Source organism: Scylla paramamosain, chromosome 40 (assembly GCF_035594125.1).
Source record: "Scylla paramamosain isolate STU-SP2022 chromosome 40, ASM3559412v1, whole genome shotgun sequence".
In the NCBI taxonomy this organism is placed as follows: domain Eukaryota; kingdom Metazoa; phylum Arthropoda; class Malacostraca; order Decapoda; family Portunidae; genus Scylla; species Scylla paramamosain.
In genome coordinates, this window is record NC_087190.1 from 162,501 (window position 1) to 180,000 (window position 17,500).

At 41.5% G+C, this 17,500-nt stretch overlaps 1 protein-coding gene across 10 annotated transcripts in view; it reads left to right on the forward strand.

Moving 5' to 3' along the window:
• The window catches only part of LOC135092661 (transmembrane protein 135-like), a 15,932-nt gene extending 6,551 nt beyond the window's left edge, over nucleotides 1–9,381 (forward strand). For 3 of the 10 annotated variants that reach the window (XM_063991264.1, XM_063991265.1, XM_063991267.1), the window contains exons 2-10: nucleotides 1,459–1,665; nucleotides 2,237–2,367; nucleotides 3,676–3,756; nucleotides 4,115–4,247; nucleotides 5,446–5,658; nucleotides 6,139–6,219; nucleotides 6,401–6,524; nucleotides 7,260–7,368; nucleotides 7,574–8,111. In XM_063991264.1, coding sequence (XP_063847334.1) covers nucleotides 1,525–1,665; nucleotides 2,237–2,367; nucleotides 3,676–3,756; nucleotides 4,115–4,184 — 423 coding nt within the window. In that variant the 5' untranslated portion in view covers nucleotides 1,459–1,524 and the 3' untranslated portion in view covers nucleotides 4,185–4,247; nucleotides 5,446–5,658; nucleotides 6,139–6,219; ... (1 more) ...; nucleotides 7,260–7,368; nucleotides 7,574–8,111. Of the gene's footprint in view, nucleotides 1–1,055; nucleotides 1,227–1,458; nucleotides 1,666–2,236; nucleotides 2,368–3,013; nucleotides 3,146–3,675; nucleotides 3,757–4,114; nucleotides 4,248–5,445; nucleotides 5,659–6,138; nucleotides 6,220–6,400; nucleotides 6,525–7,259; nucleotides 7,369–7,573; nucleotides 8,112–8,220 lie in introns of those variants that run through there. The other 7 variants (XM_063991266.1, XM_063991269.1, XM_063991268.1 and 4 more) reach the window with 7 other exon arrangements.
• Nucleotides 9,382–17,500: the final 8,119 nt, after the last annotated feature.

Genomic DNA, 17,500 nt, shown 5'->3' on the forward strand with positions numbered 1-17,500 from the left:
TGAGCCACAGGTTGTGATGTATGGCAATACACTTCTCATCAGTGATCAAGCTTTTGGAATCACCTTATAGAAGTATTACAGCATCCTTCTCATTATTATGAGATTTTCATCTTTCTGCTTTGAAACCAGCTTGCAGTGACCTGACATTTCTGGTCAGCCAATCTCTGCTTTAGCAAGAGTGACTACAATGTTTCATTGAGTGAAGAGGCACGTACCGTGACCTTTGAGCTGCTGTAGGTTCAACTCGCTAGTATTGGTTAGAGGCAGTTATGATGTAGGGGCATAAATGTAATGCTTGTGCAGTGCCTCCTTTTGTAACGTGTCATGCCATTCTTGATGTGATCAGTGCAGGATGATAAGACCCGGGTCACATTGACTCCATGCATTAATTGAATCGATCTGATCCTGAGAACGTGAGAGAATGTGAACCAATTCTCATGAGGGTAGAAAGTAAACTGGTAATGTACAGCTCAGCCTTACAGAAACAACATTGCAGATTTATGTCAGTGCAAAGATTTACTTATCCTTTAACTGACCATGCACATGAATTTGTCTGCCCATGAAGCTTATTAAGTAGGAAAAATCTACAGTTTTTGCCATGTCTACTTGGATGAATTTGTTGCCTATCATTCTCTCTCTCTCTCTCTCTCTCTCTCTCTCTCTCTCTCTCTCTCTCTCTCTCTCTCTCTCTCTCTCTCTCTCTCTCTCTCTCTCTCTCTCTCTCTCTCTCTCTCTCTCTCTCTCTCTCTCTCTCTCTCTCTCTCTCTCTCTCTCTCTCGTTTTAGGTATTGGGACCATAGCGTCTGTCAGGAGCCAATATATTTTTTTGGATTGTTTTTAATAAGCATTCTTTTCCTCTTTAAAGAACATGTTACAGTTTCATTATCAGATTACTGAGTATAGTGTTTATCACTGAGCTCATGAAATATCTTATCAACTATTTTGCCTGTGATAAGGATTAAGATGATGTGACACTGCTCTACTTGAGATGATATCCTCCCTGTGATATCTATGATGACTCCAACATACATCTTTGATTTTTTTATATTTTTTATGTGATGAGACTGGTTTTGCTGCATCACCATTGATGCATCTGATAGTTTAAGTGTATCTGCAGATCTTGACAGTTGCTTTTGTGGGATTCTAAGAACTGACTTGCTTGAACAAAAAACTGCCTTGATGCTGGTGACTTATTTGATGATGTGTTGAGCTTTATTTATCACAAGGTACTTGAGGCATTCTCAGTCTGGATATCTGCAGTTTAACGTACATAAGAAATTTACAGCATACATACTTCATTGTTAACTGAATAGTATTGTCTTGTGATCTGGTGCCTGTGTATTTGTTTTTCATATGCTTCCTGTGGGAGTTGTTTCAACACCTCAATAGATTGCTTGCACAAGTTAGTACTTAGACAGGAGGATTGACAGCACACCCATGCTTATGTTCCCTTTTCAGGTGTTGCCCTTTAGGTAGTGAGGAGAGACAGGTACCAGCAGGAGCAGTAGTGGTAACAACAGCAGGATGGAGAGCTTCAGCAAGATCCTGCCATACTCCTGCTATGAGCTCGGCCACTGCTGGAAACACTCGTGCACCTCAGCCTCCTTTGAAATCTGTATCATTGGGTTCATTGAAAGCATCAAAATCTATGGTGTGGTGTACTTGGTATGTGACCTTTTTTTTATTTTTATTTTTTTATGTTAGAGGGATACTATCCTCATTGTGTCTAGTAAACTGTTCTGGCAACTGCACTGGCTTCCTAAGCTTGATGGAAGTTTAGAATATAATTTAAAAAGGTAACACTTGGCAGTAAAGGGGTGATTGCGATAAAATATTGCATTGCATCTACTGTAATTTTATTTTGGCTCATTAGAATTATCTACAGTTACTGAAAATGTGTGTGATGGTGTCATTAGGTGACAAAATGTTAAAGATTACTGTTACTATATTGGTAAAAAGAGGTGAAAATGGATTATAGCTATGCATAGAACTTTTCATATCAATTACCTTATGCCATGATAGATCTGGTGTAAGTAGAGTGTGAGGTGAAGGGGAATATGATTTTGCTTTCTGGCTTCAAAAGTGGAAGGAAGACTTTGATCAGGAGTTAATAATTTTACTTGCTTGCTTTATTTATTTCTCCTTTTCTTTCCTTTTTCTTTTGAATTGGGAATGACACTTTGTATTTTGAGGTTTATCTTTGTAATATTAATGACTTGCATTTGTTTGCCTGCAGCTAACCGGTCTTGTGAATGCTCGGAAAATAAGTATGAAGTATGGAAAAAAGCTCTTGAAGAACTACTTAACATCAGTTTGTTTCCTGACAGTCAATGCTTTTGGGTACATTGGCTCCTACTGTGTTGTCAGGTGAGCATGCCAGGTGTGGCCTTTCCCATGCACATGTTGGGGCAGTTTGGAAGTAGTAAGTGTAAAATACATGCTATTATACTGAGTGTGTCATGCTTGCTTTTACTCTGGGAAATTTATATGAAACCATGGAGTTGCATAACATAGTAATCTTTTTCTGTTTATTTACTTATTTGTTTATTTATTTTTTATGTTTTTGTGCATGGATAGTCAATTAATTAAGATATAGTATAGTTTATGTGAATGAATACACATTTAAGTAGTCAGTGGTCATAGTGTGTTGTGATTAGCTCCCACAATTCTTGTTACTACACAAACCAAGTATAGTGCATGAGTTCTTGTTGGTTAGTTTGGAGAGAGGAGGTGACCATAGGATACCGATGAAGGACAGCCATTGAAGCACTTCATCATTAGCATATAAAATGACAAAAAAATTAGTATTTTCCAGTTGGAACAAGATAAAATACTGTAAAATTAGTATTTTCCTGTTGGAACAAGATAAAATACTGTAAAATAGAAAATACTGTATTTGACAGTTTATAAGACATATGGGGTTATAAGATGCATCTCAGTTTGGGCAGGCATTGAAAAAAAAAAAGATAAATAAATGGGTTTAAGCTCTGTATATGAAGTGAAGGATTTAACCTGACATTTGATGCCCTCTCATATGTATTCAGATCCTTCATATGTATTCAGATCTCTCTCTCTCCAGGAGAGAGAGAGATGCTGATTGTTAAAGGCAGTGTGTGAAGCCTGCCCACTGTCTTTGTATATACAGGTTAGGGTGTGTGTGTGTGTGTGTGTGTGTGTGTGTGTGTGTGTGTGTGTGTGTGTGTGTGTGTGTGTGTGTGTGTGTGTGTGTGTGTGTGTGTGTGAGTGTTTGTTTGTTTTGTATCCTCCACACTGCTGGTCTTAATCTAGCTTGCCAAACTAAATGAAGTCATCCACAGCCACAGCCTTATTCTTCCTTTCATTTGTATCTACACAGTCCTATGAGCAGCTCCTCCTCCTCCTCCTCCTCCTCCTCCTCCTCCTCCTCCTCCTCCTCCTCCTCCTCCTCCTCCTCCTCCTCCTCCTCCTCCTCCTCCTCCTCCTCCTCCTTGTCTTCCTTCTATTATTCCTGTTTCCTTGTATGTCTTATTCCTCCTCCTCCTCCTCCTCCTCCTCCTCTTAATGTTTTCTCTTTCACTGCTGTTCATGAAAGTGTTGAAGAAATATTATTTATATCTGGCAGTGATCAGACCTCATGTACAGGTGTGGTCCCTTACTACAGACACAGCCTAAGGTAACCTAACCCAATCATTTCAGAAGGTGGAATTTGAGTCGGCCAAGCTTCAGAAATGCAGGAAGGATTAGCGGTGATGACTGCAGGCTGCCATCGACCCGCAGGTAATTACTGTCTATTTGTCTGGTCAACTGTCTATATTTATATTATTCCTGCTGGTCTGGTCTATTTATATTATTCCTCCTGCTGAATCCACTATTTTTCTCCACTAATGTATTATTCCACTATGTCAGCCAATGTTAAATACAGTTACTTTGCATGTTTAAACTTCAATCTTCCCTTTATGTGTGACAATAATAGTTTCAATCTTGGATATGATATGTCACTCAGTCATTCAGTCAGTCAGTCACTCAGTCACACAGTTATTCATCAATGAGTGAGTCCTACCTTCACTGTATACCCAGTGTGTATACAGTGACAGATTTCACTCACTCACCCCTCCCACCTGCTTCTCACCCCCAGGTCATCACAGGAATCAAATGCAGCATCAGTATGGCTCACCAAACACTTCCCCTCACACTGGTGGTGTTGACCTGCCTTGTGAACACCTGCCCTCCTGTGTTCCTGCCCTTAATAGCCCTCCAGGTGACATCAGGTAAGTCAGACATCTATCTTTCACTTAATAGGTCTCTCAACCCCTAGTGGAAAGGCTACTACTACTACTACTACTACTACTACTACTACTACTACTACTACTACTACTACTACTACTACTACTACTACTACTACTACTACTACTACTACTACTACTACTACAGCTGGCCACACACATTTAAAGTAATTTTTTTAATTTTTACAAAGTTTAGACATAGACAGATAGAAGAATTTGTTTGTTGAATGCCTAATTGCCTCATTTCTGGTATTTTAATGATTTTTTAATTGTTAGGCAAGGCGCACATTGAGACGCAGGGCAGCACAGGGCAGGGCAGGGCAGGGCAGGGCAGCACAGCGCAGCACAGGCGTGGTGCGCACATTGAGAAGCAGGCTGTCGTCCTGTGCGGTAGTGTTGATCATGGCTGTTGCCAAAAATTACTTTGGAAACCTTAGTTCCGATTCCGACTCAGAAAACGAGTTGGAGAAAGTAATGTTATTATATGACATTTGTAGAGCAAAGAGGTCAGTGTGGAGGAGTGAATACTTGGAGAAGAGGAAAACACATGGAGGATTTGCCCATAACTCGTTCTTATAAGTTCCTCTCATATAATCAGGATGACTAGTGTCATACAGCACTCTTTGATGGCGAACAGCCTCTATGAGTTGCTCTGTGGACGACATTGTGAGTACTAAAGAGCAAGTTGCTATCAAGCTGCGCCGCACGTGGCACAGGAAACTGCGTTCGAACGACTGCGTCGCGCTGGCCGGCACAGGTCTGCATCTGTGCTGTGCTGTCCTGCGTGTCAATATGCGTGCTTAGGTTTAAACCAGTGAGATGCAGTTTTCTGCCCTGCTCTGTGCTGTGTCGCCTGTGTTGCCTGCGTCTCAGTGTGCGCCCGGCCTTAGGGTGTTCAAGGGTTTTTTTCATAATATTAGTGATAGTTTTGCAGGCTCTGCTTATTTATCTGTCTGTTATTTTATCTATTAATCTCTCAGTTTACCCATTTATCTAAGTATCTGCTGGACCTAACCTAACTAGGCCTATCTCTGCTTGTCTCAATGTCTATCTGTTTACCTAATCTAACCATCTATCTCTCAGTCTATTTAACTTTCTGTTTAACCATTTATCTATGTCTCTATCTCAATCTATGTAACTAAGTACCTACCTAATCTAACCATCTCTTATCTCTCTCTCTCAGAATGTGGATGAGGGGACAAGAGAGCCAGTGTTCCAAGTACCACCACCATCACCACTGCCACCACCACCACCACCACCATCAGGAGCACAGATTCACTGAAGTCTCTACCAAGATTTCTTTGAGTTTTTTGATAAATTTAACTTCCAGGAGAGAGAGAGATGCTGATTGTTAAAGGCAGTGTGTGAAGCTTGCCCACTGTCTTTGTATATACAGGTTAGGGTGTGTGTGTGTGTGTGTGTGTGTGTGTGTGTGTGTGTGTGTGTGTGTGTGTGTGTGTGAGTGTTTGTTTGTTTTGTATCCTCCACACTGCTGGTCTTAATCTAGCTTGCCAAACTAAATGAAGTCATCCACAGCCACAGCCTTATTCTTCCTTTCATTTGTATCTACACAGTCCTATGAGCAGCTCCTCCTCCTCCTCCTCCTCCTCCTCCTCCTCCTCCTCCTCCTCCTCCTCCTCCTCCTCCTCCTCCTCCTCCTCCTCCTTGTCTTCCTTCTATTATTCCTGTTTCCTTGTATGTCTTATTCCTCCTCCTCCTCCTCCTCCTCCTCCTCCTCTTAATGTTTTCTCTTTCACTGCTGTTCATGAAAGTGTTGAAGAAATATTAGTTATATCTGGCAGTGATCAGACCTCATGTGCAGATGTGGTCCCTTACTACAGACACAGCCTAAGGTAACCTAACCCAATCATTTCAGAAGGTGGAATTTGAGTCGGCCAAGCCTCAGAAATGCAGGAAGGATTAGCGGTGATGACTGCAGGCTGCCATTGACCTGCAGGTAATTACCACATACTGCTGGTGCCCTTGTCACACATCGGAACGCTGCCCTAATTTATGGTTTTATCCTTTTGTTTGTTTATTTATTTATTTATTTATTTATTACCTCTCAACTCATTAAGTCTATCTACCTGACAGCTTTGTGTACAGAAACACCTACTGACTCACTGACTTGCTTCCAGGTGTGATGGTGCCCGACCAGCTGGTACACATCAGTGAGATGGTGGTGGTGCTGGAAAACAGCTGGTTTGCCAAGTGCAGCGTCAGGCAGGCCGCCCGCCCACACAGTCACCAGAAGGATCACAGGTAAGGCAGAGAGGGGAGAGGCATGACAGGGTGATATTGAGAGAGAGAGAGAGAGAGAGAGAGAGAGAGAGAGAGAGAGAGAGAGAGAGAGAGAGAGAGAGAGAGAGAGAGAGAGAGAGAGAGAGAGAGAGAGAGAGAGAGAGATTGTGTGATTATAAAGTAGAAAGGATGAAAGTGTTAGTCTGTGTGTGCAAGAGGAACAGAGATAGATTATTCCTTCTGCTGGTCTGGCTTTCTACTGTCTATTTGTCTTATTCATGTCATGGCAGATTAGTGATTTCTGCTGCATCTCACACACTTCTTATTCAATTGCTGGCAGTTTAGTGATCTCTGCTTCATCTCAAATGGTTCTTATTCAGGTGTTGACCAAAGTACTAAGCCTTCATATCATTACCTTGCTCTGTGATGGAGGCTACACCATCTGGCATCTAGCTGAGATTTAATGTTGCAGGAAAGCTTCCATATGAGTTCATTTAGAGCAAAATGTTTTCAAATGCCAGGGAAGTAGTGTAATGTAACCTTCCAGAGAAATCTATCCCTCATTTATTAGTTAACAGGAGTGTTTAATGTACTTAATGTGATTAGCCAGGATCAAGGGTCAACTTCTTCACTGACCATTCACTCTCAGGTGATGTATCTGTCCTCCATGAGTCACCAGACACATAAGGTGTTGTAAGTGAAATTTCATCTATTAGATTTATTCAAAATGTGAATTAACACAGTTGTTTCCTGCAGGATTTGATATCAAAGCTGGTGCAGGAAAAGGAAGCAGATCGTGACCTTGAGCAGCTCGGGAAGATAAGCAGCGTCCTTAAGAGAACAGTTGCTGTCATTAGCAGAGTTGGTGAGTAGTAAAAACTGAGCCACCTTATGAAGTGCAACAAAACATTATTATTATCTTCATCATTTTCTTGAATTAAACAGATTTCTGTGGCATGTTGCTCATTAACACTTTAATATCAGATAACACCAGTAACTTATGTAATGATGTAATGTACTAAGTAGATGAAATACAAGTGGCATCTGCTAACAGTCTTGATGTGGAACAGGAACCAGTGTGTGTGAGACACACACCAGCAGTGGAAAGGTGGCTGATGAGCACCTCAAGCACTCTGAAAAGGTGGAGCAACAACAAGAAACAGAAAATTGCATCCATCATTCTTTGCCTGAGGAGGGAATTGATGCTGTGTTGACCCTTGACAGTGACGTCCCTCATGAGGAGAATATGAATCCTACAGAACTTGCCCATAGAAAGACCAAAACTGTTACTGCTGCCACTACCACCGCTTCCACTGCCACCAAAAGCCCAACTGTGCAAAGAATCCTGGACCTCCTCAATGAAATGGAGTCCACCAGTCAGCTGGAGCACTCTAGCCTCCAAAAGTTCCATCTGTGTCCATTGTGTATGGGTAAACTTATCACTGTATGAGGGGACAAGTATCAGTGTATGGTTACTATATACTCATTTGTACTTAAAAATGTCATGTCACATCATTCTCTCTCTCTCTCTCTCTCTCTCTCTCTCTCTCTCTCTCTCTCTCTCTCTCTCTCTCTCTCTCTCTCTCTCTCTCTCTCTCTCTCTCTCTCTCTCTCTCTCTCTCTCTCTCTCTCTCTCTCTCTCTCTCTCTCTCTCTCTCTCTCTCTCTCTCTCTCTCTCTCTCTCTCTCTCTCTCTCTCTCTCTCTCTCATCTACCAGTTCCAGCGAGGAGTGATGAAGCAGCAAGCTCGAGAACGCCAGTTAGAACTTGCCAGTCTCCGTCATGAATGAGAGGAAATGAAGCAAAACCACTCTGCAAATTATCATTCAAAATGTCCTTCAAAGAAAGCCCTCTGTAATCCAACACACTTAGCCCATTATTCCTTCCATTTCTCATCAATTTGTTCAACATTCATATTTTTCCCTTATAGGGTTGAACAATTTTCATGGGTTCAGAGCAAAAGGCTTCCTCATTCCTCCCCAAGGTATTCTCGGATGGTAAGCAGGTTTGACTCTGGAGCAAACCTGACCAAGGGCTACTGCCCAAGGCTACAGAGGTTCCTCTCCCTGAGGCTGAATGCACCATGTGAGATGGTTCTGTTATGTGGATGAATGTCATGGTGGATAGCAGTGCCACCACATTCCTACAATCATCCATCACTCCACTGCTCAAACGCTTCTGCAACCAATGATAGGTATGCTGCCACATTCTGCATGGTCTCCTTGGCTCTCAGATAAGGATACTGTCAACAGGTTTGGGATTGCCAAAAAATCATAAGGAGCTATGTCTGAAAAGTCCAGAGAGAGAGAGAGAGAGAGAGAGAGAGAGAGAGAGAGAGAGAGAGAGAGAGAGAGAGAGAGAGAGAGAATGAGCAAGAGAAAGAGTAGGATGAAGCAAAGGAAGAGTCAAGAGGGAGGAAGAGAGAGTAGGACAAGAAAAAACAGAACAAATAAATCCCCTACACGTCTTGTCTCCATTCACACAAGCCATGAAAAGCTTGTCCATCCCTGAGTGCTCAGAAGCAGTGTTCCACTGATGATGTGGAAACTTGAGACCCAATCATTTAATGGGCTTTAGTAGGTTTTGTCACCAGTCTTCTGTGTCACTGACTACATTTTGAAATTTTTATCTGTTCTATTTAATTTTGTGTGTATGTACACAATGTTTATGGTCAATAAACTATTTATAAAACTATTTATCTGTGTAAGATAAAAGCAGTTATTGTTATTATTATTATTATTATTATTATTATTATTATTATTATTATTATTATTATTATTACACATTTTCCTCCTTGTATTTAAATATTATTATTATTATTATTATTATTATTATTATTATCATGAATTGTTCGTTTATAAATAAATACTGTAACTGATTATTATTTTTTTTTATCATTCATTTAGACTCTCTCTCTCTCTCTCTCTCTCTCTCTCTCTCTCTCTCTCTCTCTCTCTCTCTCTCTCTCTCTCTCTCGAATAAAATGACTGGTGAGGAACTCTAATAATTAAAGTGCTAAAAAATCCATTAAACTACGAGAAATAAGACAAATAATTAATGACACACCTAATAACACAAACAAGGAGTAATAAACAAAACTTAAGCCAGAAAACACGAAAAGATAAAACTATCATATAAAGAAATACGAAGTTAAAAAAAAAATCATGAATATCAAATAAATAACTCACATATAATCAATAAACACGTAAGGAACAGTAAATAAACAATTAAGCCGTTCATTGCAAGGGCCACAGTCAGAAAGTGAAAAAAAAAAAATGCTTAGTTAAATACCGAGGCTAAATAAAACAAGGAATTAGACAAATGACAAATAATTAATAAACACATAAGGAATAATTAATAAACAAAAATTAAGCCAGGAAGACTATTATAATTATTACAAGGAGACAATATGTATGTATGTATTGTATGTAATTCGAGGTTAAAATGGCTCAAATCTGACCCAACAGCAGGCCATAAGTGAAGGTGTTCCTCAAGGCAGGGAAGGGGGGAGAGCAATGAATAGGGGAGGGGCTATAAACTATTGGGGGGATATTAATTAATGACGCATCCAGTTTAGCGTGTGTGTATATTTCGCGTTGTGATAATTTAAAGGTTTTCTCGCGTTTTTATCTTTATTTATTGATTTATTTATTTATTTTATTTATTTTTTTTGGCAGGTGTTATATTTGTTGAGTGTTTTAAGTAACTGTGGCTCATTGCATCAAAACTCCATTCGTGGGAAGGTTCAATTTGGCAAGGTTTTTTTTTCGCATTTTGGGTTTTGTAGTAAATTATGCATTTTCTCATATTTTTCTTTGCTGGTATTGTCCCTTCCACGCCATATATGACTGGAAAGTTGGGGGCGCCTTCCCCCCACCCTCCACTGCTACGTTTTTTTTTCTTAATCAGTCAGTCAACCAATCAATGAATCCCTTCATGAATCATACCCATTTCCAGGTGTCACCCCCACCCATATATCTCTCATTCTGTCATGTATGAACAAGTGCTAAGGGCAAGCTGAACAAGTACAAAGGGCAAGCCAGCTGTCTCTTTTAATATTCTTGCCTGAAATAACATTACAAATGAGGGTCTATTAATCATCCATTAAATAATCCATTTTTATTGCTTTCTCATTCTTCTTGCTCTGTGTATTGTTAAATTGGATGGTTATATCATTGTCCCTTCCTGTGTTTTAGTGTGCCATTACCTGTCCTCTCTTCCAGCTGATATTTAGTTTGTACTAAAATAGACTGGCATAACTTTACAATTTATACACAAATAACAACATAAACCAATAATGCATTGATATTATGCATGATAGGAGTGGACATTTCCACTCTACATCATTAATGAATGCATGATGAGACGCACACTATTACAAAGCTAATGAGTTCAATACAAACACTCAATAACAATTTCAATAACTTTATTAAAAATAGCAATCTTTATAAATCATGAAACCAACATCAAATGCACAATAATGCAAACACTTTTTACACACACACTCTTTAATGATATTTCCTAATATACAGTATAATTCCAAACAGAGAGAGAGAGAGAGAGAGAGAGAGAGAGAGAGAGAGAGAGAGAGAGAGAGAGAGAGAGAGAGAGAGAGAGAGAGAGAGAGAGAGAGAGAGAGAGAGAGAGAGAGAGAGAGAGAGAGAGAGAGAGAGAGAGAGAGAGAGAGAGAGAGAGAGAGAGAGAGAGAGAGAGAGAGAGAGAGACTGATGAACTACCTGGGGTCATAAATGCAAAGTACAGGTATCAGTCAGGCAAAGCATAGTGCTTGCCTGTCTCATATGGAATGTAAAAACATGGCTTCATATCATTCCAGACCTGGGATTATGGCCAAAAGTTACCAAGCAGTGCTGAGCAAAATCCAGTAGAGTAATATTCAGTATCATTGAATTACTGACAAAGTAAAGATCATTATGTGCAATGATACTCACTACCTAGGAGCATTTCAGGTTACTACCAAGAGTCTGACCATGCTGGCAGGGATGGTTAGGCTACAACACATTACATACTTCTCCATTCAAATCAGTCAGCTGATTAAATGGTGAGTTAAACCATTTTGATCATCTAAATCATATTAAGGCATTGGATGAGACCTGGACAGCTTGGGTCAACACCATTCATAGGTACTCCACTACTCTGTGGGAGACACTTGATTGTGGCAAGAGTCATCACAATACCAAACAAAGCACAGCATGGCCCACTCATCCACAGGAACCCAGCCATCTCTAAGGAGCAAATTAATGCTGCCCAGTGTCACTCCTCATCACTTTTAGGGAATAAGAAGTAGATCCCACCCCAGCACCATCTTTACATAGAATATAATACAGAGGATAGAGAAGGAATACAAACAGGGCACATGGTATGGTATAGAACACCAACCCTCACTTTTGGAAAACCCCAGCCACTCAGTAGGAGACCAGCCAGTCACCATGGCTATCACCTGGGGATTCTTAGGAACAGGTGTTAGGTATAGAATGAGAGATAGAGAAAACTCGCAATACATTTCAAGTCTATACGCAATATAATTTCAAGTCTACATAGACAAAAAAATGTTCATGAATTAAATGCAATATTGTAAGTTTTAAATGTTATGTGGTACCTTAGATAGATGGACAGGTCACTTGAGAAGAGAAAATAAGAAATGTCTTAGGAAGAGCATTTTGTCATATGTATGAATATATGACTGTATGACATAGATGACTGGTGAAGTAGATTTTGTCCCTTATCAGAGTGGTTGTGTAGCTGAAACAAATTAATGATTATCAAAACTGAGACACATTTGAGCTGAATGATGAATTACAGTTTCAGAATGGATGGGACATACATTGGGATGATAAAACGACTCCAGTCATAAAGTAGACGAAAAAATACTGTAGGGAAGAATGTAAAGGAGTAAAATATGCAACAAAAGAAAGAAAGAAAGAAAGAAAGAAAGAGAGAGAGAGAGAGAGAGAGAGAGAGAGAGAGAGAGAGAGAGAGAGAGAGAGAGAGAGAGAGAGAGAGAGAGAGAGAGAGAGAGAGAGAGAGAGAGATTGATTTCCTGTGAGTGTGGTTTTTAAGTATGCTATAGAGGACACACTTATTCATTCACTACACCCCACAAACTTGCAATGTCCCCATAGCATAGTTACAGACAACATCCTCTCATATATAAGTCGGTGTCAATCTTTCTCTGATGTACTCCAGCCCAGAGACCCACAGCAGCATTAAGAGTGGAGAGAGAGAGAGAAGAGAAGACACACAGAATGGATGAATAGAGATGCTGTGGTTTGTAAAAATATGGTGTAAGGTCTGTTTGCTATGGTGGGAATGGTTTTCCAATCATTCCTCTCTTGCACAACCATTTTGCTTCATAAACAGGCATCTCTCTTTCATCTTCCCACCAAACACTGTTATTCCACCTTATATTTATGTATTTGCATGCTTATCTTCTCAAATTGTTCCCCTTCCATTCTCTCCGCATGTCCGACTCTCTCCTTTCTGTGGTTGATCACTCACTCTGCTGTTCCTCCACATTCATGACTATATATGATGCACATGTGCTTTATAATCAATCAAATGTTTCACGTAGATGATGTTTTCATTCACACACAGTTCCCCCTCTTCCCTGTTTCATTCATTGCCATTTTGCTCTCTCTCTCTCTCTCTCTCTCTCTCTCTGTGTGTGTGTGTGTGTGTGTGTGTGTGTGTAAGAGCTCAGAGCTCATGGTGACTGATCTTTGGGTAGGACTGAGGCCAATGACACACCACACACCGGGGCAGCAAAGTCACATCACCTCGGGTTACATCCTGTACCTACACATTAAGAGGCTACACATTAAGAGGGCTACACATTAAGAGGCTTGTCCATCTGCCTCACCGTGCCTGGGATTCGAACCTGGGCCTTCTTGGTTGTGAGCCGAGTGTGCTAACCACTACACTACGTGGTGTGTAAGTGTGTGTGTGTGTGTGTGTGTGTGTGTGTGTGTGTGTAATGATGCAGCTGGGAAGGTCGTCTTATGACAATTATTGATGAATGAAGGTAAAGGATGCGTGTCTATTACTTCTCTTTGTGTGTGTGTGTGTGTGTGTGTGTGTGTGTGTGTGTGTACATAACACACACACATACACACACACTTAAAAAAGTAGTAATGACATGCGCATCCATTACCTTCATTTGTCAATAATTATCATAAGGCAACCTTCTCAGCTGCATCAGCGCACACACACACACACACACACACACACACACACACACACACACACACACACACACACACACACACACAAACATAACTGACTGTCTTCAGCCTCTCTCTCACCGCCGCAATGTTGCATCTCTAGCTGTCTTCTACCGCTATTTTCATGCTAACTGCTCTTCTGATCTTGCTAACTGCATGCCTCCCCTCCTTCCACGGCCTCGCTGCACAAGATTTTCTTCTTTCTCTCACCCCTATTCTGTCCACTTCTCTAATGCAAGAGTTAACAAGTATTCTCAATCATTCATCCCTTTCTCTGGTAAACTCTGGAACTCCCTGCCTGCTTCTGTATTTCCAGCTTCCTATGACTTGAATTCCTTCAAGAGGGAGGTTTCAAGACACTTATTCATCAACTTTTGACCACTGCCTTGACCCTTTTACGGGACTGGCATTTCAGTGGGCATTTTTTTTTATTGATTTTTGTTGCCCTTGGCCAGTGTCCTTCTTACATAAAAAAGAAAAAAAAAAAGCCACCTGTGACCCCTTCTCTTCTCCTCCCTCTCCCTGTCTGATGTTTTCTCCTCTTGTGACCCCTTCTCTTCTCCTCCCTCTCCCTGTCTGATGGCTTCTCTTCCTCTTCCGCCTCCTCTTCGTCCTCCTCTTCCTCCAGGTGCCTCTTTTTCCTCTTCCATTCAGCCATTTGTGACCCCTTCTCTTCTCCTCCCTCTCCCTGTCTGATGGCTTCTCCCCTTCCTCTTCTACCTCTTCTAGGACTGTCTGGACCACCTCCCCGCACTCTCCCAGGGCCATGCTAATATCTGACACCCTCCGAGACACCTGCAAGTGAGGCTCTTCCTCTTCTAGCACTGTCTGGACCACCTCCCTGCGCTCTTCCAGGGCCACGCTAATATCTGACACCCTCCGAGACACATGCAAGTGAGGCTGAGGCTCTCTCTCTCTCTCTCTCTCTCCCCTCCAGCAGCTGACTCAAGTTCACCTTCTCCAGCAGCTGACTCAAGTTCACCTCCTCTAGCAGCTGACTCAAGTTCACCTCCTCTAGCAGCTGACTCAAGTTCACCTCCTCTAGCAGCTGACTCAAGTTCACCCTCCTCTAGCAGCTGACTCACGTTCACCTCCTCTAGCAGCTGACTCAAGTTCACCTCCTCCAGCAGCTGACTCAAGTTCACCTCCTCCAGCAGCTGACTCAAGCTCACCTCCTCCAGCAGCTGACTCAAGTTCACCTCCTCCAGCAGCTGACTCAAGTTCACCTCCTCCAGCAGCTGATTCAAGTATGGTGGAGTGGCTGAGGCAGTGGCAGCAGTCGGGGTTGAGTGTGGTACACTCAACCGCGTTATTTGTAGCCACTCATTGGTCACCCCTCCGATGTCCTCCACCACAGGAGAAAAGTCCTGACTCTGGTTGTACCTGTCCTGGTTCACGGCTTGTAATCTGGAATTGTGGTAGTTGTTGTTGATGTAGTAGTAGTAATAGTAGAAAAACAGCAAATTTTGAGGGCTTTAAGTAGTAGTAGCAATAGTAGTAGTAATCATATTATTAACTTATATACCTCCCTAAATACCCCAAGCCTCCCCACAACCCTTCCAACACCCTTAGATCCCTCACCCCCCACCCCCCAAACCCCACTTATCTTTCAAAATACTTTGCTGACCCAGTGTGTGTCGGGCGAGAGGTCGTTGAGACCCCTCTTGGCGGTGATACGTTTGTTTTACATGCTGCCGCCCTCCTCCTGGCCACCCTGGCAGCAATGGACTCATTGTCCTGGGTGGGTGACGGGGGAGCCACGGGGCGGGGCTGGAGTTCAGAGGAATATGGTGGTGGTGCCTCAGGTTCCACCACAACTGTTCTTGATTCGGTTGTTGTTCCCTGGGTGTTGTCCTGCAATGGTAGTAGTAATTGTAGTAGTTGGTGTTAGGGATGTTAGTAAAGCACGGTTTACACGCTACGATAAATTGTAGCGATTTATTGAACACTGAGATAGTATAACGATTTATTGGATGATTGAAAGAGCGTTTACATGCAACGATTTTTAATCCAATATTTTTAGTCTTTACTTGACCGTCATGGAAGAAACATTATGGTGGTCTGCATTTGGGATGTGTTTAGTGGGAGAAAGATCAAGAAAAAAACGAAAATCAAAAAGGAAATGGAGCCGTGATTGGTTAATGAAAAAACAAGTGTTTTCTCATACAACTCTGCTGGATACATTGAGAGATGAGCCGAATGACTGGCGAAATTATTTGAGAATGGGAGAAGACATTTATATGGAATTGTTAAATTTAGTTTCTCCATTAATAAGGAAACAAGACACAGTTTGCTTCGCCATCACTTTGTATTAAGTTTATATTTCGAATTAGCTCTTGCGCACCAGGACTTCACACTTCACCAGTCAATCTGAAAATGAGCTAGATTGTAACGATATCTTGGAACCTTGTTTACACGTTCAAACTTGTCGTTACGATGCATATAGATTTGAGCCTGCTGGCACCAACCACTCAATCCAATTCCAACTCCAATAAATCGCTACGATCTCCTGTTTACACGTAACGACAAATTGTAACAACCTTTTCATTACAATAAATCGCTACAATTTATCGTAGCGTGTAAACCGTGCTTAAGGAATCTATATATAAACTAATGCTACTATTGGTATTACTCTGAAAAATCTCTCTCTCTCTCTCTCTCTCTCTCTCTCTCTCTCTCTCTCTCTCTCTCTCTCTCTCTCTCTCTCTGTGCTTCGAAACAAAAATTAGCAAATATCCCACGTTAAACAGATTGGGAGCGATCAAGTTACTAAGTACCATCAAAAGGCAGTGCTTAGATTTTCATCTCAGCAGTAACTGGGAAGATATTAAGAAGAGTATAAACACACATACACCTCAACGAAGTGAAAATAGATATTTAGGTCACAACCTTAGATCAGTTAACCGAGAACAAGCCCAAACCACTGGATTACGCGGCCAGATAACCCACGCAGGTATGGTTTCCCTATGTTCTCAGAGCAAAACAACACAACAAGGTAACTCATACACTCAGAAGTCTCCCACCCATCAGTTCCTGACGACTCCTAAACCGCAAGGTTCTCTCCATCTTACACATGAGACAGGATGGAGAAACGAGGAGGACGTACGCAGCCCCGATCTGCATGATATAGCCCTCAGGAGAACGCCGGAGGACAGATACCATACATCCTACAATCAAGCCCGCGCCAATACTCAACGAGAGGGCAGATGGACGACTCCTAAACCGCGAGGTCCTCTCCATCTCACACATGAGACAGGATGGAGAAACGAAGAGGACGTACACAGCCCTGATCTGTATGATATAGCGCTCAGGAGAACGCCGGAGTACAGACACCATACAGCCGACAATCAAGCCCGCGCCAATACTCAACGAGAGGACAGATGGAACGGAAACCACCCAGTGCAGAAACATTATACTCCGGTGATTGAAACTCAGGAAATGTATAATGATAACTCGTATGGTTACAGAAGTGTGAGAAATAGATATGCTAGTGAGAGAAACAAAATAGGGTGTTACAATTGCGGTGAATTCAATCATATACAAAAAAAACTGTAGGTTCGACCACAAAATATTATGTGGCAACTGTCAACGAACGTTTTGGTCACAAGAGTCGCTTATGTCAACAGTATAGAACATAGGATGAAGGCGAGGAAGCATCTGCCGTTGTTGAAGTAAAGGAATTAAAAAAAGATTGGTTAACTGTTGAACACATCAATGCACAATTACTGATATCAAGCTTGGACGAAGTGAAATTAATGAT